Source organism: Sciurus vulgaris (assembly GCF_902686455.1).
Source record: "Sciurus vulgaris genome assembly, chromosome: 9".
NCBI classification, from domain to species: domain Eukaryota; kingdom Metazoa; phylum Chordata; class Mammalia; order Rodentia; family Sciuridae; genus Sciurus; species Sciurus vulgaris.
The window spans coordinates 71,227,459-71,250,054 of NC_136469.1; the positions used below are offsets into that span (position 1 = coordinate 71,227,459).

The 22,596-nt window shown below is 37.6% G+C and overlaps 1 protein-coding gene and 1 long non-coding RNA gene across 3 annotated transcripts in view; one reads left to right on the top strand and one right to left on the bottom strand.

Annotated features, from left to right (window-relative positions):
* LOC306669341 (broad substrate specificity ATP-binding cassette transporter ABCG2-like) overlaps window positions 1-20,267 on the top strand; it is a 39,586-nt gene extending 19,319 nt beyond the window's left edge. Inside the window, exons 9-15 of one of the 2 annotated variants that reach the window (XM_079153270.1) lie at window positions 6,570-6,652; window positions 11,747-11,836; window positions 13,035-13,159; window positions 14,777-14,931; window positions 16,874-16,963; window positions 17,976-18,061; window positions 19,861-20,267. In XM_079153270.1, the coding sequence (XP_079009396.1) occupies window positions 6,570-6,652; window positions 11,747-11,836; window positions 13,035-13,159; window positions 14,777-14,931; window positions 16,874-16,963; window positions 17,976-18,061; window positions 19,861-20,008 (777 nt within the window). In that variant the 3' untranslated portion in view covers window positions 20,009-20,267. The remainder of the gene's footprint in view (window positions 1-6,569; window positions 6,653-11,746; window positions 11,837-13,034; window positions 13,160-14,776; window positions 14,932-16,873; window positions 16,964-17,975; window positions 18,062-19,860) is intronic. The other variant, XR_013766071.1, reaches the window with a different exon arrangement.
* LOC306669403 lies at window positions 1,473-6,563 on the bottom strand. Its single transcript, XR_013766102.1, has 2 exons — window positions 5,051-6,563; window positions 1,473-2,639 (listed from the first exon to the last, which is right to left on the bottom strand). It is a non-coding gene; the product is annotated as an uncharacterized lncRNA (long non-coding RNA).
* Window positions 20,268-22,596: the final 2,329 nt, after the last annotated feature.

A 22,596-nucleotide genomic window follows, 5' to 3' on the forward strand; every position in this document is an offset into this window, starting at 1 on the left:
GAGTACTGAAAGATGTCATGTGATTGGTTCGAACAACATACTGCTGGCTACTTAACTTGTGCACTATAATATTCACATGTAAGTATTGTCACCTTTCAAATATATCTAAGGGTCTACATGCCTTTGAATTATAATATTAATTTTTTCAAACATTTTGATCCTTGGGATTTGGCATTTCTGTTGGAACATGAACACTTTTGTGTCCTGTCAATCACAGGATAAAGTTTTCTTCTTTGAGAATAGATTTGATGTCATTTGGAGCATGTTAGTTCTATCAAGCCAAGATACCCATTTTCAAACAGTGGTGTGATATAATGAGTGGATTCTTCTTTGTGATTTGGGCTTTACTTTGAATTAGTTGACTCTAAATTGGTTTATGAATGTCTTATCTGAAACACATACACATATATGGTAGTCAGTTGTGGGCAGGCATGATAGTTATTTGTAGTGCACCTGAATTGTGTAAATTGTGTTTTGTTTTGGTTCTTGGTTTCCTTTTTTTTTTTTTTTTTTTTGTGAATGAGCCACATCCTCAGCCCTTTTCATTTTTAAAATTTTGAGACAGGGTCTCACTAAGCTATAGGGCCTTGCTAAGTTGCTGAGGCTGGCTTTGAATTTGTGATCCTCTTGCCTCCGCCTGTGGAGTCACTGGGATCACAGGTGTGTACCACCAGGATGCCCTGGTCCTAGGCTTCCTTAAGGTGCACACAGCAGGTCGAGAGCCTCCAGGTAGCATGTTTAGCCTATTTGCCTCATCAGTGACCTCAGTTCCATAAAAGCCATTTCAGCAATGTTCAGAAAATGGCACTTTCTGGAATAAGGGCAGAACCTGGTAGCTCCCTGAGCTTAGTGGGACAAGTTTTGTTAAGGTTTTTAAATACTGGAGTGTTAGTGTAAGAGTAGGAAAATCTTTTTTGATCAAGAACCAGATGGTAAATATTTTAGTCTTTGCAGGCCAACATGGTCTTTGTCTCAGATAGTCAGCCTGCCATTTTAATGTGAAAGCAGCCATAAGCAAATGAACTGGGCTGTGTTCTGATAAAACTTCATTCATGAACACTGAATATGTAGTAAATTTCATATCACAAGAAATATTATTCTTTACCTTTTTTTTTTTTTGCCAACTCTTTAGCAACCTAAAAACCATTCTAACTTTAGAGCAGAGCAAAAATAGGTGGCAGACCCAATTATGGCTCCTGGCCCCCAGACCACAGATTACTGACCCCTTCGTTGTCATGGGGTTTTTTTGGGGGGTGGGGGTTCCAGGGATTGAACTCAGGGGCACTGGACCACTGAGCCACATCCCCAGCCCTATTTTGTATTTTATTTAGATACAGAGTCTCACTGAACTGCTTAGTGCCTCGCCAATGCTGAGACTGGCTTTGAACTCTTGATCCTCCTGCCTGAGACTCCTGAGCTGCTGGGATTACAGGCATAGACCACTGCACCCAGTTGGCCTGGTGTTTTTAACCTTCTATGTTTCTTTTTTACTTCTCTAAGTTTCCAACGTGGAGTTGTAAAAATGTTTTCCGACTCTCTGCTAATAATATCTTGTATGTGTTCTCTCAAAGTCCTAGTTTGATTTGAACTAGTTACATATATGATTCAGACTTGGCTTCTAACCAGAGGTTGCATTTATTTGGAACATCTTAGAATGTACTGATATCTGTATAAGAAAATTTAGAGTTCATTAAATGTGTCAAGGATTTTCTAATCTAATCAATTTGGAGGGCTTTATCATTAATCTCTGAGAATGATTTTTCTATTACCATATTAAGTATTTGATTCATTTTTTTTTTTTTTTTTAGTGGAAAGCAACAAACATCCCTTAGAACACTCTTTGTGAAATGTTGGTTAAACACATTTGATCAAAGAGTAACCTTTTGCAATAATTTATTTTTTAATCCTTCTGTTAAAAACAGAGGCCACATGTACAGAGCTCATGGAGTGTCATGTGCCCCATTGTACAATATTTAGTTTGCCTAGTGGTTGTTTTTTTCCTTCATGCTGGAAAAATTACACATGTAGACCTCATGAAAGTATGACATGATTTCAGAATTCATGATTTTGTCAATGTGTTTGAAAACTGACTAAAAATAGTTTAAAAACTTTGAAACTTGTAAGAAACATTCTAATGATAATATTCAGTATAAACTGTCATGTTTGAGTGCACAAGAAACAAAGAATGCAGAGTCTACTTTGAAAGATTGACTATTCTAACATATACCATAAGAAAATATAGGCTTGTATGCATGTTCATGCTGCATGTTGGCAGAGACATTGACATTTATTTTGGAAGCTTGATCTTATGACATGAAATAGAGTATATTCTGAGAGTAGTGAGGATATGCAGAATGGAATTTTCCCCTAAATTTCTCTCTTATTAGCAAAGGTATGTTAAAGGACATGTCTCAAAGAAAACATTTAAATAATACTTAAATAATACTCTTTCCATGCTATGGTCTTCACAAACCAGTCTTTTTTGATTATGAGTCCATTTTTCTACTTTGGCTTGCTTCTTGCTTAAAATGTCCTTTACAGATTACTTTGTCTTGATACTATTGTAGTATTGAGATTTTCTTTTCAGCTTTGAGGTTTTCACGATATATAGTAAAAGATTTTGCTTTCTTTTTTTTTTCCTGATTATCTTAGATATTTATTGCAGTGACAAAGCACACTAACATAAATATCTATCAAAATTTTAAATGTACATATCCTCTGACCCAGGAAAATTTTCTTCATGTATACTTGCATAGGTGGAAAATGATGTATGCAAGGCAGTTATTAACTGCAACACTGTTCCTATTTTCAAAACATTTAAAGCAATGTAAATGTTCACTGATAGGCTACTTGTCAAATAATTAGGCATCATACATACATGAAAATCTCTACAGTTGTGAAAACAATGAGGTGCTTCTTGTATACCTTGGAATATTTTGGAATTACTTCCAAAATATATTGCCACATTATTTATTTATTTATTTATTTATTTATTTATTTTATTGTAAACAAATGGGATACATGTTGTTTCTCTGTTTGTACATGGCGTAAAGGCATACCATTTATGTAATCATAAATTTACATAGGGTAATGTTGTTTGATTCATTGTTATTTTTTCCCTTCCCCCCACCCCTCCCACCCCTCTTTTCCCTCTATACAGTCCTTCCTTCCTCCATTCTTGCCCCCCTCCCTAACCCTAACTCTAACCCTAACACTAACCCTTCCCTCCCCCCTTTATGTGTCCTCATCCACTTATTAGCGATATCATTCGTTTCGACCTTTGGTTTTTTGATATTGGCTTATCTCACTTAGCATGATATTCTCCAATTTCATCCATTTGCCTGCAAATGCCATAATTTTATCATTCTTTATAGCTGAGTAATATTCCATTGTGTATATATATATATATATATAAAATACAGTTTCTTTATCCATTCATCAATTGAAGGACATCTAGGTTGGTTCCACAATCTAGCTATTGTGAATTGAGCAGCTATGAACATTGATGTGGCTGTATCTCTGTGGTATGCTGATTTTAAGTCCTTTGGGTATAGGCCCAGGAGTGGGATAGCTGGGTCAAATGGTAGTTCCATTCCATGTTTTCTAAGGAATCTGCACATTGCTTTCCAGAGTGGCTGCACTAATTTGCAGCCCCACCAGCAATGTATGAGTGTACCTTTTTCCCCACATCCTCGTCAACACCTGTTGTTGCTTGTATTCTTGATAATCGCCATTCTAATTGGGGTGAGATGGAACCTTAGGGTGGTTTTTGATTTGCATTTCTCTTATTACTAGAGATGTTGAACATTTTTCCATATGTTTGTTGATTGCTTGTAGATCTTCTTCTGTGAAGTGTCTATTCATTTCCTTAGCCCATTTGTTGACTGGATTATTTGCATTCTTGGTGTAGAGTTTTTTGAGTTCTTTATAGATTCTGGAGATTAGTGCTCTATCTGAAGTATGATTGGCAAAGATTTTCTCCCACTCTGTAGGCTCTCTCTTCGCATTGCTGATAGTTTCCTTTGCTGAGAGAAAGCTTTTTAGTTTGAATCTGTCCCAGTTATTGATTCTTGCTTTTATTTCTTGTGCTATGGGGATCCTGTTGAGGAAGTCTGGTCCTAAGCCGATGTGTTGAAGATCTGGACCTACTTTTTCTTCTATAATCTGCAGGGTCTCTGGTCTGATTCCGAGGTCCTTAATCCATTTTGAGTTTAGTTTCGTGCATGGTGAGAGATATGGGTTTAGTTTCATTCTGTTGCATATGGATTTCCAATTCTCCCAGCACCATTTGTTGAAGAGGCTATCTTTTCTCCATTGCATATTTTTGGCCCCTTTGTCTAGTATGAGAAAATTGTATTTATTTGAGTTTGTGTCTGTGTCCTCTATTCTGTACCATTGATCTACCTTTCTATTTTGGTACCAATACCATGCCGTTTTTGTTACTATTGCTTTGTAGTAGAGTTGAAGATCTGGTATTGTGATACCCCCTGTTTCACTCTTCCTGCTAAGGATTGCTTTAGCTATTCTGGGTTTCTTATTCTTCCAGATGAATTTCATAATTGCTTGCTCTATTTCTGTTAGGTATGTCATTGAAATTTTAATTGGAATTGCATTGAATCTGTATAGCACTTTAGGTAGTATGGCCATTTTGACAATATTAATTCTTCCTATCCAAGAACATGGGAGATCTTTCCATCTTCTAAGGTTTTCTTTAATTTCTTTCTTTAGTGTACTGTAGTTCTCATTGTAGAGGTCTTTCAACTCTTTTGTGAGATTGATTCCCAAGTATTTTATTTTTTTTGAGGCTATTGTGAATGGGGTAGTTTTCCTTATTATTCTTTCCAAAGATTCATCACTTATGTATAAAAATGCATTAGATTTATGTGCATTGATTATTATATCCCGCTACTTTACTGAATTCATTTATGAGTTCTAAAAGTTTTCTGGTGGAATTTCCTGGTTCCTCTAAGTATATAATCATATCATCAGCAAATAGGGATAGTTTGAGTTCTTCTTTTCCTATTCGTAGATTTTGCTTTCTTTAGACAACATTTCCTATGCTTTTATAAGTTCCCCATGAATAATTAGAATTAGAATTACTTGAATAAATCATATTATAATGTAACTGCATTTGTCAGCTTTTCATCACTGTGACCAAAATACTGACAAAGAACAACTTAGAGGAGGAAAGGTTATTGTGGGCTTAGTTTCAGAGGTTCAGTATATTTTCAGCCTATTCCAGTACTTTGGGTCCAAGATGAGGCAGCATATCATGGTGGGAGGGCACGGTGTAAGAAAGCTACTCAGCTGTTGGAAGTTGGGAAGTGGGTGGTAGGGGTGGAGCCAGGGACAAGATGTAGTCCCAAGGGCAGGTCTCTAGTGACCTACTTCCTCTAGTCACTCCCACCTGCCTTACGTTATTAATCCATCAAATGGATCAGGCCACCGCTCAAGTTATAGCTTTCATAATTTAATCATTTACCTCTGACCGTTCCTGCACTGAGTAATATATGAGCCTTTGAGAAAACACCACATATCCAAATTGTAACAGTTACCCTTAAGCCTTTGCTAATTGAGGCATCCTTTTGAGACTTTTTATCCTAAAAACAAAAGTGATGTATGTCAAGTCTCCTTGGGAGCCATTCACACAAACTGAGTAGGTGAAGGTAGGTGAGGATGGAGGATGGGCCACTCAGGTGGGACAGGTTGACTCTAGGCCTCACTGCTGAGGTTGAAGGACAAGCAGTGATGGAGGAGATGGTGATGGAAGCACTTGGGTACCCCCAGAGAGAGCCAGCTGAGGGTACTGGTGACAATGACAATGTGTGTTCTCATGCAATGGGGTCTTACCAGAGGTGAAGTGGAAGGATCCTTTTCATCCCTACTTCCGTTTTTGTACAAAATTCCATTGTTAGAAATTGTGAATATATAGTTTTAAATTTTTATTATTTATTAATTTTGTGATACTGGGGATCAAATCCATTGTCTTACACATGCTAGGCAAGCACCGTACTTGCGAGCTGCATTCCCAGCCCTGAAATTTTGTTTATTCCTAATCAGACTAAGACATCCTCTCTTCTGAACCTCTTAAAGCATGAAATGATACATGTTTATGGGCACAAAAGTTGAGAGTTCAGTTAAGTCTAAAACTTTGGCCACTCGGACTTTAGTTTTTGCCTAAAAATGACTTCCCCTAGCACATGCTTGACTTCATTATGCTGTAAGGCATGGTGGGTCCAGAACCTCAACTGGCCCTATACCAGGAGAGCCTTTTAGACCCTGACAGGAATCTTAGTTTGCCTAATCATCTGCTCTGATTTCTTGTCAGTTCCCCAAACCACAGATACCTTAATTTTCAATTTGAAATATAGAAAATATATAGAAAGCAGTCTAATAATGTACATTGCTTTATATTCTCCCAGGGATTCTGGCCACGCCATTTAAAGTGTTGATCTCAATGGAGAGATTTGATTATGTAGCCATATATCTTGTAAGAATAAACTATATGCAAAAATTTTACCTCTAATTAAAATTCTCTCCTTTTTATTTTCATTTTTCTTTTTGATAAGCTGTTTGCCACAGTCATTCTGGGACTGATTGTAGGTGCCACCTTTCTTGTGCTAAAAAATGATTGTACTGAAATCCAGAATAGGTAAGTAAATTTGGATATCAACTTGAGAAAATGCTCTTACTTTTTTCAAGCTTATGAATACCCTTTAAGTATTTGAATTTATGGTCAGTGAATGTCACTGTTTTATTTTGGGTAGGATGAGTTAGTGCACTGAAGAATGAGTGGAACGATTAATTTTTTTACAGATGTATGTGTGTACATATGTAGTAGTAAACTGTACCACTCCACTTTTATCCTTTTTACCATTCTTAAGTGGACAATTGGGTGGCATCTAAAATATTCACATTGCACAACTACCACCACCACCCAGTTCCAAACCGTTGTTTTCATCTTCCCAAATGGAATCTCCATGAATCAGCAACTCCCTAAACTCACTAACACCATTCTACTCTGCATTTGGGAATTTGATTACACTAGGAACCTTATAAACGTGGACTCCTGCAGTATTTGTCTTTTGGTGATTGATCTATTTCTCTTAGCATACCATCTTCAAGATTCCTCCAAGTTGTAGCCTGTATTGGAATTTCTTTCCTTTTTAAGGCCCAATAATAGCCCATTGTATCTGCCCATTGTATTCCATTTCATCTATTCAGCAGTCCATGTAAATTGGGTTGCTTCTACCTTTTAGCTATTTTGAATAATGTTGCTATGGGTTTATAAATATCTCTTCGAGTCTCTGCTTTCAGTTCTTTGGGGTAGATACCCAGAAATAGAACAGCTGGGCCATATGGTAATTCAGTTAATTTTTTGAGGATCTGCATCCTGACTTCCACTGCGGTTACTTCATTTTACATTTTTGCCAGTAGCAAACAAGGGTTCCAATTTCCCCATATCCTTACCAAAAGTTGTTAATTTTTCCTTTTCTAAATAATAGACATCCACTGAATCTTTGGCAAAATGTCCTTTGTCCATTTTAAAATTGAATTAATTCCCTTTTTGGGTATGCAATTTGCAAATATTTTCTCCCACTGTGTGGGCTGTCTTTCACTCTCTCTCTTTTTTTTTTTTTTTTGTGGTGCTGGGGATCAAACCCAGGGCCTTGGGCTTGCTAGGCAAACACTCTACCAACTGAGCTATCTCCCCAGTCCCTTACTTTCACTCTCTTGATAGTGCTTTTGGTACATAAACATTTGGAATTTGATATACTCAAGTTTGTTTATTTTTCTTTTGTTACTTGTGAACCAATTTCCTTTCTGGTTTTTAATTCATTTGGCTTAAGGGTATAGGGCTGGCTGGTACAAGCAGTTTTTCCTGTTTTATGGATAACACTTATCTTAATGTTGTGGTCATTACCTGGTTTAATCACAATGTGCCCTTAAAAGTCTCATTTCAGGATGAGAGCTTTTAATGACTATCCTGTTCATAACACAGGTGCTTAGCGACATCATAGACTTCAGGGTTCTCATCATAATTCACGTATGAAATCCACTCCTTGCTAGTCACTGGACTCCATGATTGACATCCATGGCCTCAGTGCCTCCCGACAGCCAGAGGGGTGGATGGTCTTATCCCCATTTTACTACCGAGGACGGTTGAGGAAGGTTATATCAAATCTTCAACTGTCTGTTAGAGGCTGATTGTTTTTTAAAGAATAAGTGTCAAAGACAATTCTTTTTTTTCCCTCTTTCCTCTCCCCTCCCCCTCCCCCCACCCTCCTCCTCCTCCTCAATCCCCTCCTCCCCCCTCCTCCTCCCCCTCCTTCTTCCCCTCCTCCTCCTCCTCCTCCTCCTCCTCCTCCTCCTCCTCCTCCTCCTCCTCCTCCTCCTCCTCCTCCTCCTCCTCCTCTTCTTCTTCTCTCTCTCTCTCTCTCTCTCTCTCTCTCTCTCTCTTCCTGGCTCTAGTGCTAGGGCCTAAATCCACATGCACTCTACTATTGAACTACATCCCCAGCACTTTTTCTTTTTTTATTTTGAGAAAGTTTTCACTGTGTTGCCCAGGCTGGCCTTAAACTTGACCTTCCCAGTAGCTGTGATTACAGATGTGCATCACAGTTCCTAGCTAAATATTGATTTCTCGAATAAAAACAACTTTTCTTCTGTGTGGAATCAGATAGTGTTACACTATGATATGGAGATTTTCCTGAGTTATGCCATACTTTTACCATCCCTAGAGGCTTAGATCTCTGGTTATTTCCAAACATGGTAGTACTTGGTTTGTGCCCTGTGTAGACTCCATTTCTTAATCCAACAGGATCTAAAGACTGTGCTCCTATTATATGCCTGGAAGCATTTGAAAAAAATATTGAGAATCTATCTTTAATAGGAAATTTAAAGACAAACTAAAAAGCCAAGCATTAAAGGTCTTAGTAGAAAACTATAGAGAATATAGGAGCGCTTTAGTAATTTCTTCAGTTTTTTTTGGAGAAATTGGACATTTTTCTTGTTTTAATTTGTATTTTTGCCTTATATCTGCTACCATTTTTTTTTATAAGAAGTTGGACTATGTGAAAATGGCCTCTGTGTGTAGCTTATACAATCTGTCCTGGGGTGATCATTGGTTGATTCTTTTGGTTTGAAAATAATATTTCAGGGCTGGGCTGTAGCTCAGTGGTAGAGCGCTTACCTAGCCCTGGGTTCGATCCTCTGTACCATATAAAAATAAACAAATAAAATAAAGGTATTGTGTTCATTTATAACACAAAAAATTTTAAAACAGAAAACAATGTTTCAATTTCATTTCTGGAAGCAAGTTCTTAAAGCTTTCTTCAGGGGTGACTATCAGTGCTTCATCTTTTGAAATTGCTGGGGAGGCCAATGGTTTAGTTCTTCTGTGGGATGGAGCACTGTCTTTGCATTTTCTCTAACCTGTGTAACAGAGGAACTGGGTTTCAATCTTGTGTGGAGTGTGAACTCCTCTGACTCTATAGCCTTACAGGACTGTGGTGACAGCTAAATGAATTAGGAGAAAGGTGTTTTAAAATAATTGGATCCAGTGATCCCACGTCTGGGAATTAACGTGAAATATTTAAGATTAGTCCATTGAGGAGCTATCTGCACACTTATTTTCATTGAAGTACACTTCACAATAGCCAAGTTGAGGATTCAATCTAAGTGTCCATCCTCAGATAAATGAATAAGGAAAGTGAGGTGTGTATGCATGGCAGAGTCCTGCTCAGCTATAAGAAAGAAATTTTTTCAGTAGTGACAACAGGGATGGAAGTGGACAATATTATGCTAAATAGGTTGAACTCTTAGAAGCAAAGAGTGAAATGGAGATTGCTGGAGGCTGAGGGGCAGGAAAAACAAGGGGAAGATGGTCAAGCGTACAAAGTCTCAGGAGGAATAAGGGTATTTTTTTCTTTGAGATATATTATAAAAGGTGAATATAGTAAATATTAATATATGTATATATTTCAAAATTGCTGAGAATTCATTTCAAATGCTCTTACCATACATATATGAAGTGGTAGATATTACCTTATCTTGATTTAGTTCATAAACCATAACTTCACTTTGTACTCATAAACATGTAAATATAATTTGTCAACTTATTAAAATAAATCAGATAAATAAGTAGATAATACAGATGTGGCTTGCCACATTGGAAAGAATCTGAATGCATTAAATAACCCTAAATATAAAAAATCTTTAATATAAAATAAATTATCCTATTTTAGAAGGAATTTCATTGTCTCTTTTTTCAGAGTCATTAACACCACTGTACTGTTAGATGTAACACAACATATTGAACTGAATCTTTGTTATTTCCCATGTTCCTCAGATTAGCTTTTGACTTGATGTTAGGTTTATTCCTGGCTCAAAAGTTGTGCAGCTACTTTTCTATTAGGCCTGACTGATTTCCATTCAGTTTAACCATTGTATAAACATTTATATTTTAAATAGCCTGTACATTTACTTCTTCATTCTGTAGGTACTATGGAAAATTATTGTATGTGTATTTTGCCCTTAAAGTATCTGAGGTTCTTCACAATTTTTAAATATGCTCTCTGGCTTTTGTTATTTCAATGATGTGTCACATCATCTCTGTTTTCAAAAAGTTACAACTAACATCCTCCATATTGATTAAACTGTTTGGTTGTGTGGTGAAGCCCATCCAAGTTTGAAGTGTATAAGGTTTCTTTCATAACATCCGTTTATCTATCAAAGTATGGACTAACTGAACATTTTCCTTTTTAAACCTCAATTATTTTGCTAAACAAAGAAGCCTTGTCTTCCTTTTCACACAGGTACCAATTTTTTTTTTCCCGTCAGTCAGGATCAGTTTGATTTATTTTCTGAGCACTCTGGGAACCTGGGCAGGGTGGTTGTTCCATGCCAAGGCTAGCTGTCAAGGCTTTGCTGGTGGTCAGGTACAGGGTGTCTGTAGTATAGAGATGAGTGCAGGTTCCTTCCACGTCTCACTTTTTCTTTACTCCACCTGAAAACCAAACTGGGTAAGTGAATGTTTTAACACTTTGGGACTTTATTTATCTTCCAAATATACATTAGTAATGATAGTGGTAATTTTTTTTTTAAATTCAAGTTGGTAGTATTTTTGTGACCTATGAATTAGCTCACGCTGCCATGACTAAATGCTGTAGACTTGGTGGCTTTAAAAAACAGAAATTCATTTTCTCTCAGTTCTAGAGAGTGGAAATCTGAGCTCAGGGTTCCATTCCAGAGGGTTAGTCTCCTGCGAAGGTCTCTTCCTGGCTAACAGATAGCAACCTTCACTCTGTACCTCTCATGGCAGAGCAGCCTGGACGTTTCTTCTTCTTATAAGGACACTAATTACATCTCGGGGTCTCTACTCTGATGATCTCATCTAACATTATTTACTGAGTCACCTACTTCCAAATACCCTCATATTGGGGATTATTGCCTTCACATTTCATTTTTTGGTAACAGAAGTCAGCTCACCTGAGCTAAGACCATGAATTTCAAATAGGGCTATAATATGGAATTACAGGGGTATCATTGTGGAAATACAGAGATAGGGAGAGACCTCATGGGTTCATGCTTCCCTCTCAGTTTTAACAAGAACAGTTCTGCACCTTTTAAAAGAAAAAAAAAATCTATTCATGTTATGTCATTTGTGAGAAGACTTTGTGGGTAGAAAACTGAGCTAATGGCAATGATTGACTGTAATACTTTTGTTCCTGTTCTGTCCTGGCAGAGCCTGGGCACTGTATGTGCTGATTGCCTTCCAGTGTTTCAGCAGTGTGACCGCTGGGGAGATCTTTGAGCTCCAGAAGAAACTGTTTAAGTGAGTAGGTCTCTGTTTCAAAGTAGGCATCGGTAGCTGTTGGTCAAACAGGTCGCCTCCAGAATTGGGACAAGGATGTCATCTTGAAGAGTGCCATAAACTGTGTATACTCACCATGCTCAGTGTGAACTTCTGAGGTATAGCTTGGGATTACCAATATTAACTGAGAAAATGCGGTTACGGAGGATAAAAAAATCAAGAGTATGTGGAACCTACCACTAAGGGAAAAGAGAGTTTTGCAGTTAGATATGACCAGCCAATTCCAATGCTGCAGGAAAGCCAGCAGTAATGGTGTGGAAAGTATCTTTATGATTTTAGGAAATGACAGGTCATTGTGACCCTTGCAAGAAAAGTTTGAGGTGCTTGGTAGAAAGTAAATGGTGGCATCAGCAGCAAATTGGAGATAGGTAATAAAATTGACAAAGATATGATTTAGTTGCTTAGCCCTCAGTGGATAGAGGATTGGAAAGAGCCAGAGGGCAGCCTTACAGTAAAGAGCAAGCTGGTTTTGTTTCTTCTGCATTTCAAAACTGGAAGAGATTAACCGATAAGTACATGCCAAGGTTAGGAATACTCAGAGAGCGAAGGAGTAAGGACACTGGTGGAAGAAACTGAAATTGTGGAAGAGACATCAGGAAGAGGAAAGATGAGGATTTGGTATCTGAAAGGATGTATTGTTGAAAGACATGATCATTGAAGAAAGAAGTCTTTTTTTTTTTTTTAACATGAGAGCAGCAGAAATAAAAAGAGTTTATGAAACTGCACCTGCATTTGGGGGCCTTGGAGAATGACAAGGTTACCTTTTTCACAATCAGGAGTGGGGAGAAGAAAATCCTGTTACCACTGAGATTAGCCCTTGAAGTGCTGCTTTTCAGGCAGAGCCAACCTCAGAGGAGAAGCAGAGTCTCTGATGAGAGTGAGGAGATGCAGACTCTGTGTCCCTGGAGGGATGAGGTAGGCTAGAGTGGGCAGCAGCAGGAGGGGTGCTGTCATGAGAGAGGGTCACAGTGTGAGCCTCTTGGGGCAGATCCCTCGGGAGGCTGCCCTGAGATAAAGAAGGACATCAGGGTCAGCCTGAAGCCTGTGGGCAGCTGTGGTGTCAGACCTGGTGGCAGCAGGTGTCTGTGCAGCAGCATCTCATCTAGGCTGTGCCTTCTTGGACTCATCTGGATGTGTGATTTGTGTTTTTGTTCTGTAGACACGAGTACATCAGTGGATACTACAGAGTGTTGCCTTATTTCTTTGGAGAAATCTTATCTGAATTACTACCCAGGAGGTTTTTGCCAAGTGTCCTATTTAATTTTATACTATACTTCATGTTAAGTAAGTAGCAAGAGGAAGATGTGTCTTTAGTTTGAATATGAGGTGATGCCAATTTCTGTGAGCATGTTTATGGTTATTAAAACTACAAACCAAGCTGTATGTAAGCTATGGAAGTATATATACCCATTGTGCACTCTCTAAAATAACTGTTCACTGTTGTTGTCAAGACTTTTTCCAGCCAGACATTTTTTTTTTTTTTTTTTTTTTTTTTTTTTACTGGTACTAGGAACTCAACCAAGTGTGAGCATGATAGGCAATTTTATTTTTATTTTGTTTTGAGATGGAGTCTTGATAAGTTTCCCAGACCTGCTTTGAATTTGGGATCCTTCTGCCTCAGCTTCCCAGATACCTGGGATTGCCAGTGTGCACCCCTGTCATTGGGCCAACCAAACTTTAAAACAATTTATAAAACTGCATTTACCAAGAGATGCTGTGTGTCATATACAAACATGGAAGAAATTATAAAACTACTTGATATTTATGGCTTATCTATCTATCTACTCTCTATATCTACATATGTTTCTATGTAGAGATAAAATACAGATAGGTAATACCTGTATTATGTATAGGGATGTATCATGAGGGATAAGAAAGTCGATATACACATATATTCTTTCCCTCTAATCAGAGAAAGAAAGATGATAAGTTTGGTGTTTATTTATTTAATAAAATACCTATCTGATGGCTGTGGATGGATTCCTTTGTGCATTAGACTCAGGCTTCACTTCAGGTACTACATCAGGATTTCCACATTTTCCCCCACCCTCTCATAAACACACACACAGAAATACCTGTTTTTGACAACATACTGGAGAATAAGAACCACTGATAGAGCTTAAACCTTTTGTTTTACAAATCAGATATATCATAAAGAATTATGAAATTTAGACCCCCAGGCTGCTGATCAGTGTTCTTCAAATGTTCCAAAACCCTCAAATAGTATGACTCAGAGCATTAGCTTGTATGGTTTACAGAGTACTTAATTTAGCCCATTTTCAATCACAGCCATGTGGTGCTTTGTTCAGGGGGACCTAGGTTATGGGGATACCTTTCCTTCCCCCAGGTATTTTAAAAAATATTTTATTCATGCATTATAGTTATACATAATAATGGGGTTCTTGTTGACATAATTATATAAGCATGGAATTTAATTTGCTCCAGTTCAGTCCCTAGTACTTCCCCTTTTCCTCCCACCGTGGGACCTTAAAATTTGAATCCCAATTTCATCACTAATACATTCACAGAAAACCATGAACAACGTGGAGCTGTCTGGATACGTGAATGTGTTGTTGAGAAGTTTCCTGTGACAGTAGAATTTTGGCTGTTTGTGTTGCCCCTGTCTCTCCATCTCAGCAACTTAGAAGTTGTTCATCTTTACACATAAAGGAGCATAAATGTTACGTGGAAAGTACTTTTGCAGTAAATGTAAAAAAGAAAACCGTGTGATAACTTTATGTGGCTACATGGAAGGAAACAATAATGACAGTTGGATAGCGGGTGACTTTTTTTCACACTGATATTAGTTGATCAGAATGTTGTAGTGTTATTTGCAAAATAAACAATCTCAAATACGAGGTGACCTGGGCAGCTGGACTGACTCTTTCTTTTCCTTCCAAGGGTTGAAACTAGAAGTGGAGGCTTTCTTCATGCTGTTGTCTGTTGTCTTACTGGTGGCTTATGCCACCAGTTCCATGGCCCTGGTGCTGGGAGCAGGGGAGAAGGCAATGGACATGAAGACATTTCTTGTGAACGTCTATTTTGTGTTTATGATGGTGAGTGCGAACTGTATTGTTTTAGGGGGAATCTGTCCCCTTGTTCTTCCTGCTCCTTCGCCTATCCTATAAAACCTGCTTTTAGGATTCTGTATGGGACGCTAATGCTTTCAGGAGACCATACAGTTGATATTACAGAATGTACCACGTTCCTCCTGGCCCTTATCCAGTCTTTTCTGCTAGTGTCCTAATTTTGTCACTATAACTTTTAACCATATCCTCACTAATGAGCTTTTAAAAACACTTCTGGGTGACATTATGAAACCTTGATAAAGTGGATAATCAAACCCAGAATTATTATGATTGGCTAATTGCCTCATGAAAACCTGCCTGACCTTTGTGCTGGTGTTAGAGAATTGCCAGCTTTTTAACCAGCAGAGATGGTTTGGTTGGATTGTGTAACTTCAAGGTAAAAGTGCAAATCCATTGGAAGTTCAGCAGTTGAGGCATGGAAAGTCGAACTGAAGTGCCTCTTATATTTTGAAAAGAAGTATTGAAAGCACTGGAAAATTCAAAGTCCACAGTACTAGGTTTCCTCCCTTATGGATTCCTGATGTTCTCTTATATCAATATATTTCTGCACATCTTTTGATTGTTTTTAATGTTTACTTAGTGTATATGTTTTAAATTTTGTACTCAAAATGATGACTCAGCAGATAACTAGTTACCAGCCTTCCCCCTGGGGCATGAATTAAACAGGAGTGCTTCTCCTATTAATCCACACATCCATTCTGCCACAGTAGGAGGAGATGTGTTTCAATGATACAGATTTATTATAAGCTCTTGCCAAAGTTTAATTCTTCTGTTGGTGATTTTGGCAACTACAATGTATATCGTGAAGAGATAAATCTTGTTATAGTTCCTATGCTGTCGTACAACAAATAAAATGTCTTTCAATAAATGCAGTTTTGTTTGATTTGATGCTTTGCCTAATTCTTATGTAAAGAATTCCAAATGGAATTTTAAAAACCAATTATGAAAGCACATTTCACCCAGAGTTGCTGTTATGTAGTAAGCACTTGGTTAGGTCCAGTCTAAACATATGTACACACACCCCAACACTGTTGTTGTTCTGCATATCCTAGTGCATCTCACACCAGTTAGGACAAGTGTTATGTGAACCTTGTAGCTAGCAGTCCTTCCTGGCATCTCTACTGCGATACTGCTTTCTGGTAGCTTAAAATGGAGGTATTGACTGTGTGTTCTGCTGAATTTCACATGTTATTCTTTTTTGAGTTGTAGAGCTTTGGGGCATTGAAGCCAGCATTCAGAATCCCAAATTATTCCTAGACATAGGTACAAAAAGCAAACTCTTGTAAATAACAAATATTATTATTATGTAGAAGAAGAGAGGAGCATGTGTTGCTCAGGAATCTTCTGGTATACACAAATTTTTCTTCTGGTATACATAATTTTTTTACTTGGTGGTTACTTGTGGTATGTTTCAAAAGACATATGGAAGTGACTTAAAACATACAGAATATGTATATTTAAAGCATACAGGATATATAGGGTTGCATGCAAATATTGTGCCATTTTAGAAATAAGGGATATCAGCATTGTCAGATTTTGGTATCTGTGGGTGGGAGTTGCTGAAGGCTCCCTAACTAATCCCTGTCAGATACGAAGGGATGACCTTACTTCTTAATCTTCCATTGGATACAGTTATAGACCAATTTAAAGACAGAATCTTGATAATAAAGAATCTTCCTAAATAAGTGGAATATATAATGTAGGTTACAGGTATATTGTTCTTTTAATACCATAAACTGCCTTAGCCATGCAGAGGTACATACATGAAAAGGACCAAAATTAGTATTTAGAAGTAAGTGGAAGAAATTTTAAGGAAGAGTGGTGCTAGTAGAAATGTTTAGAAGGCTGTAGAGTTCTTGTAGAGGGTCTTATCTAGAGTCCTCATGACACTTGGTCTTGCTTTTTGTAGGTTTTCTTGGGTATGTCACTGAATTTTGGAAACACAATACCGTGGCTCTCATGGTTTGAGTACTTCAGTATTCCTCATTATGGCTACATGGTAAGATGTCCTTATTTGCCATTGTGACAGAGTTCTCAAAGTGGGAACAACCAAAATAAAATCCTAATCGTCTAATTTCCATGGGCATGAACTATGAACTTCTTCCTTCCAGGAATTGTCTTTCAGGAAGGTATCTGGGGTTTTTGAGTCAGATCAGTATTTGAGGAAGAGAAAGTCTGGGGAGAAATCTAGTAAACAGGAAAAGTTAGCTTGACTGATTAATAAAAAAACATATTTTGTGTTTTAGTTCAATCAGGGAATCAATGGGAGGAAGGGAGACTGGAACGCATTGTTTACATTGAAAGTGAATTTAAGAGAGCGTCAGAAGACCATCTAATACCCAGAGACATATTGGCAAGAGAATCAATTCCAAATAAAGCTGTGTCTTAGCATAGTGTAACCAAATTTCTAACTCCCAGAATTATAACTGCTTTTTGATGAAAACAAGCAAGAAAATATTGTTATTATACATTGACAATGTTCACTGAGCACTGTTGTATCATTTTAATTATAGTTTTTATGGGGTTATAAGATTGAGTGAGAAGAAAGACGTTTGGGTTATCTAGCCAGAGGTCTCCCTTTTTTGCCAATGAGAGGCAACATCTCAAACCTATGCCTCTTGATTACCAGGGAAAATATATCAGCTGCTGTGCTGTGACAAAGGCTGTGAATGTGAGACTTGGTATATTTTTAGAAGCAACAATGAAGATTAAACAAAGATATAATTGTGATAATTCTTTGGCAACTATAAAATTTTCAGTAATGGGAATTTAACCTAGGGACCTGTGCTTGCTAGGCAAGCACTGTATCCTTGAACTACTTCCCCAGCCCTTTTTATTTTTTAAAACGGGGTCTCCTTATCTTGAGTTGCCCAGGCTGGCCTTGAACTTGCCATCCTCCTGCCTGAGTCTCCCCATCAGCTGGATTACCAGTGTGTACTTCTGTATCTGGCATCTGGAAACTTTTTGAAATTTAAAACTATTTATCTTGCCTTGCTCCCCTTATGATACAGGCTTTGCAGCATAATGAATTTTTGGGACGAAACTTCTGTCCAGGACTCAGTACAACAGAAAGCAGTGGCTGCACCAGCTATGTGATGTAAGTTTCCATTCAATGTCATAATGAGATTTCTCACCACTATGGTGAGATATAGAAAGTCCCCTGGGTTTAGAGCCCAAGCACAATGAATCTTTCTGAACATAAGTTTTCTCACTCATAAAGTGAGTTGTTGTACGCAGATGCATGTGAACATGCTGTACTTGTATTCCACTATAGTCAATATTGTATTAAATGTGGAGAAATGCTTGTTTTCTCCCTTTGGAAAAATTATTTTGATGTTTTGATTGTGAGTTCAAGTTCTTATTTTTCAGAACGTTTGAATTTGAAATGGATGCTTCGATAGTTTAGCAAGGGTCTATGGTCTCTGAACTGAACAGATCATATGGTGCCTGTGAGCCCAGCCCACGGACAGTAATAACTAAGAGGGCAGTGATCGCATCAGGGAGGTGAACGCTGGCCCCAAGGTCCTGGGATGGGAGACATCGTGACGTCAAAGGCTGCTCAGTTGTGTGTGTGTGTGTGTGTAAACTGACTTGGAATAATTCCTGTCATAGAATGACCTTTAGAGAAAAAAATATGTATTTCAGTAAATTTAAAAGGACATCTTATTTTCATATAACATCATTAAAACACAAATGCAGATTTTAATAAAATTAGAAGATCTTGCTTTAAAATTTTGATAATGCTTATTACCTTTTCAATTATTGTTGTTAATGGTTCGACTTTGTTGCTTATATTAACAAGAAAAAAGAGAATGCTGGAATATCCTGCATTTTTCAAATAGTATAGAAGTAATTCTATACCAATCAGAAAATTTGTGAAGAGGTGTTTTCTTCACTTTCCCACTCTCTTTTTGATCTGGGTGTGGCACAAAATCAGTGCCAAGTTGCTATCAGAATAAAGTGGATGGAAAAAATGGGACCAGATAAAGAGGAGCCACCACAGCCTTCATGCTCACAGGGGTTAACCTCAGAAAAGGAAGGACAAAGCTCTTATTACAGCAAAGAGAGGCCAACAGATGTTTTTATGACACTAAATTCCAAGAGATGGAACAATAGGCACAAGAATGGCAGCTGTCAATTATTGTGGCTGCATCAGGTGTTTTTAGTATTAGGTGCTTTTCCACCTGTGGCTGGAATGCTCTATCCTATTCTGCTCCAGCTGGTACTTCAGTTCTGGTTCTGATTCCTGGACTGCAGGTGACATCCTGTGGCTGAGTATCTGTGATGCTCTTCACAGTCTTGGTGCGAGAGCTGACAGACAGCACTCTGGCTGGAAGCCTGCTCCCTTTTGGTCCTAGTTTCAGAATTCTTAGCCTGTGTTTTTAGGACGGCTGTGTTGTGGGTGAGCAGAACTATGGGGAGCTTTGATCGTCTTAGCAAGGGCCATAGGTGTCATCCCTTAGAGCTGAGGGTTACCCATTGGGAGTTAGCCCTAATGGGGAAGTCTCAGTGAAAGTTTACCATACGCAATCTTTCCTTTGAAGAGAGCAGCATTATAGATTTGTAAATGAAAGACTCTAAGAGGCTAGAAACTTGCTCTGCAGTATGTCTCTGTAGGCTTGGCCAAGTTTTTAAATCTACTTCCTCTCCTCTTTTAAATGTGTATATCTCTATCCCCTTGGATTATTTTACAATATAGCTAACTAAACAAGTTGCTCAGCACAGGGTTCCACAAAATTGTAAGCACTCAATGACTTTTAGCTATTATATATGAAGGACTAACTCCTAATGATTTGGATAACTTTTAGGTTTCTTTAACAAAAGACTAGTGAATATATTCAGTAAAATTTGACAGATGCTAGGAATTTAGATGTGTTTTTTTTAATTGAATTTCAGATGTACCGGTGAAGAATTCTTGACCATCCAGGGCATCGATCTCTCGCCTTGGGGCTTGTGGAAGAATCTCCTGAGTCTGACTTGTATGATTCTTGTGTTCCTCACAGTTACCTATCTAAAACTGGTATTTCTCAAAAAATATTCTTAAATTCTCCTTTAATTTACCATGAATCACCCTCACATTCAAAAGGAGCACCTGGATTTATTTTAAGTATCCGATGAAGGCTTTTTGTGTTCTTGGGTTCAGCTGCCATCACACTGTTGTATAGCAACAATTATTATCAATAGAAACATTCAGAAAAATCACAACAAACTGTATTATACACAGAAGAACCCAAGCTAAACACTAATAAGATTATGCATTACATATTAGTTCATCTCTGCAGACAGTAACCAAGAAGGAAAAACTATATTTTATTGACCTAAAAAAGGAAAGTGGAATTCTAGAAATGCTTGTCAATTGACTAATATCTCTAGTATCAGTATTCTCATCTTCAAAATGAATAAGCCAGTTGATACTCCTCCACTTTTAATCGTCTGTGAATCTCTGATCTGCCATCGTTGAATAAGTAATACATACATGAAAGCTTCATGGAAGTACTAAATCTAAAATATGTTAGAAAAGTCAGTATTATTTCTAGGATAAGAAAAGTCATGATGACTGAAAAACGTGTCTTCTATAAGCTTATTGAGGTTGTGGAATTCACTGATACTTTCCTTGTGGAATTGTAAGAGCTCAGGAGTCTTGGCTGGGGCTTATGGCTACAGGAGCAGTAGAGAGCCAGGGGTCTGGAGACATGGCTTTTGTGCCATTTCTGGAACATTCTGCTCTGAAGTCACTTCACTTCCTGGCATGATTCAGTGGTATATACTCTGGTTGCACCCTTATCTCCTGCGGAGCCTTGCTATGCTACACGTCTGGCCCTGCCTGTCCCACCACCCAGCTCCTTAAGAGCCATCTCCGTGAAGAACTTGCCAGAGCTGGGTTTTGCCATTTCCAAGATTCTCTCAGATCTGAAAATGTTGCAGTTGTGTTTTAATAACTTGTGTATCTCTGCTTACACAGAGTCTGCCCACCTCTTGTATAACCTCATTTATTTCCACAGGCTGCCTTTGCTAGGAATGGGAAGTATTTACTGTGCTATGAAAGTGTTTTTATGAAGGAAAATTATTGATTTTTAAATTTTGATTTATTTTTATTGTAAACAAATGGGATACATGTTGTTTCTCTCTTTGTACATGGAGTAACAGCATACCATTTGTGTAATCATACATTTACATAGGGAAATGATGTTTGATTCATTCTGTTATTTTTTTCCTCCCCCCCAACCTTCCCACCCCTCTTTTCGCTCTGTACAGTCCCTCCTTCCTCCATTTTTACCTCCCTCCCACCCCCCACTTTGTGTCATCATCCGCTTATCAGTGAGATCATTCATCCTTTGGTTTTTTGAGATTGGCTTATCTCACAATTTGCTTATCTCACTTAGCATGATATTCTCCAATTTCATCCATTTGCCTGCAAATGTCATGATTTTATTATTCTTTATAGCTGAGTAATATTCCGTTGTATATATATACCACAGTTTCTTTATCCATTCATCAATTGAAGGACATCTAGGTTGGTTCCACAGTCTGGCTATTGTGAATTGAGCAGCTATGAACATTGATGTGGCTGTATCTCTGTAGAATGCTGATTTTAAATTTTTGATTTTTGTATGCTAATTTTGTAATCTGCTATTTTGCCAAATTTGTTTTTAGCTCTAACAATTTTTTAGTGGAGATTTTAGATCTTCTAGGTATAGGATCATACCATCTACAAACTGATATTTTGACTTCTTCCTTTCCTATTTTTATTCCTTTTATTTCCTTCTCTTGCCAAATTGCTCTGCCTTGAATGTCTAGAGCTGTATTAAATAGGAATGGTGAGAGTGAATAACCTTGTCTTGTCCCAAATTTTAAAGGAAATGCTTTCAATTTTTCCCCTTTTACTAATGAGGTTGCATTTGGAATTTTTTTAAACTTTATTTTATTTGTTTATTTTTTATGTGATGTTGAGGATTGAACCCAGTGCCTCACACAGGCTAGGCAAGCACTTTACCACTGAACCATAACCCCAGACTGGGTTTTTTTCATATATAGCCTCATGATGTTGACATAGGTTCTTTCTATTCCTAGTTTCTTTTGTATTTTTATCATGAATGGGTGCCAAATTCTGTCAAGGGTCTTCTCTGCATCTACTGAGATTACAAAGTGATTTTGGTCCTTATTTTCGTTTATTTTATGAATTTTATTTATTGATTTACATATATTAAATCATTCTTGTATCTCTGGAATAAAACCAACTTGTTCATGGTATACAATCTTACTAGATTGAACACAATTTGCTGACATTTTATTAAGTATTTTTGCATCTAAGTTCATCAGGGATATTGGTCTGTAGTTTTCTTTGCTTGATATTTCCTTATCTGGCTTTGGTATGACTGTGATGTTACAGAGGATGAATTTGGAAATGTTCTTTCTCTTTCTAATACATAGAATAATTTGAGGAGTATTGGTATTAGTTCTTCTTTAAAGGTTTGGTGAAATTCAGCTGAGAAACCATGTGGTCCTGGGCTTTTCTTTGTTGGAAGACTTATTAGTGCTGGTATCTTATTACAGGTTACTGGTCTTTTTAGGTTTTCTGTGTCCTCTTGATTCAGTTTTGGCAGATTGTATTTGTCTAGAAATGTATACATT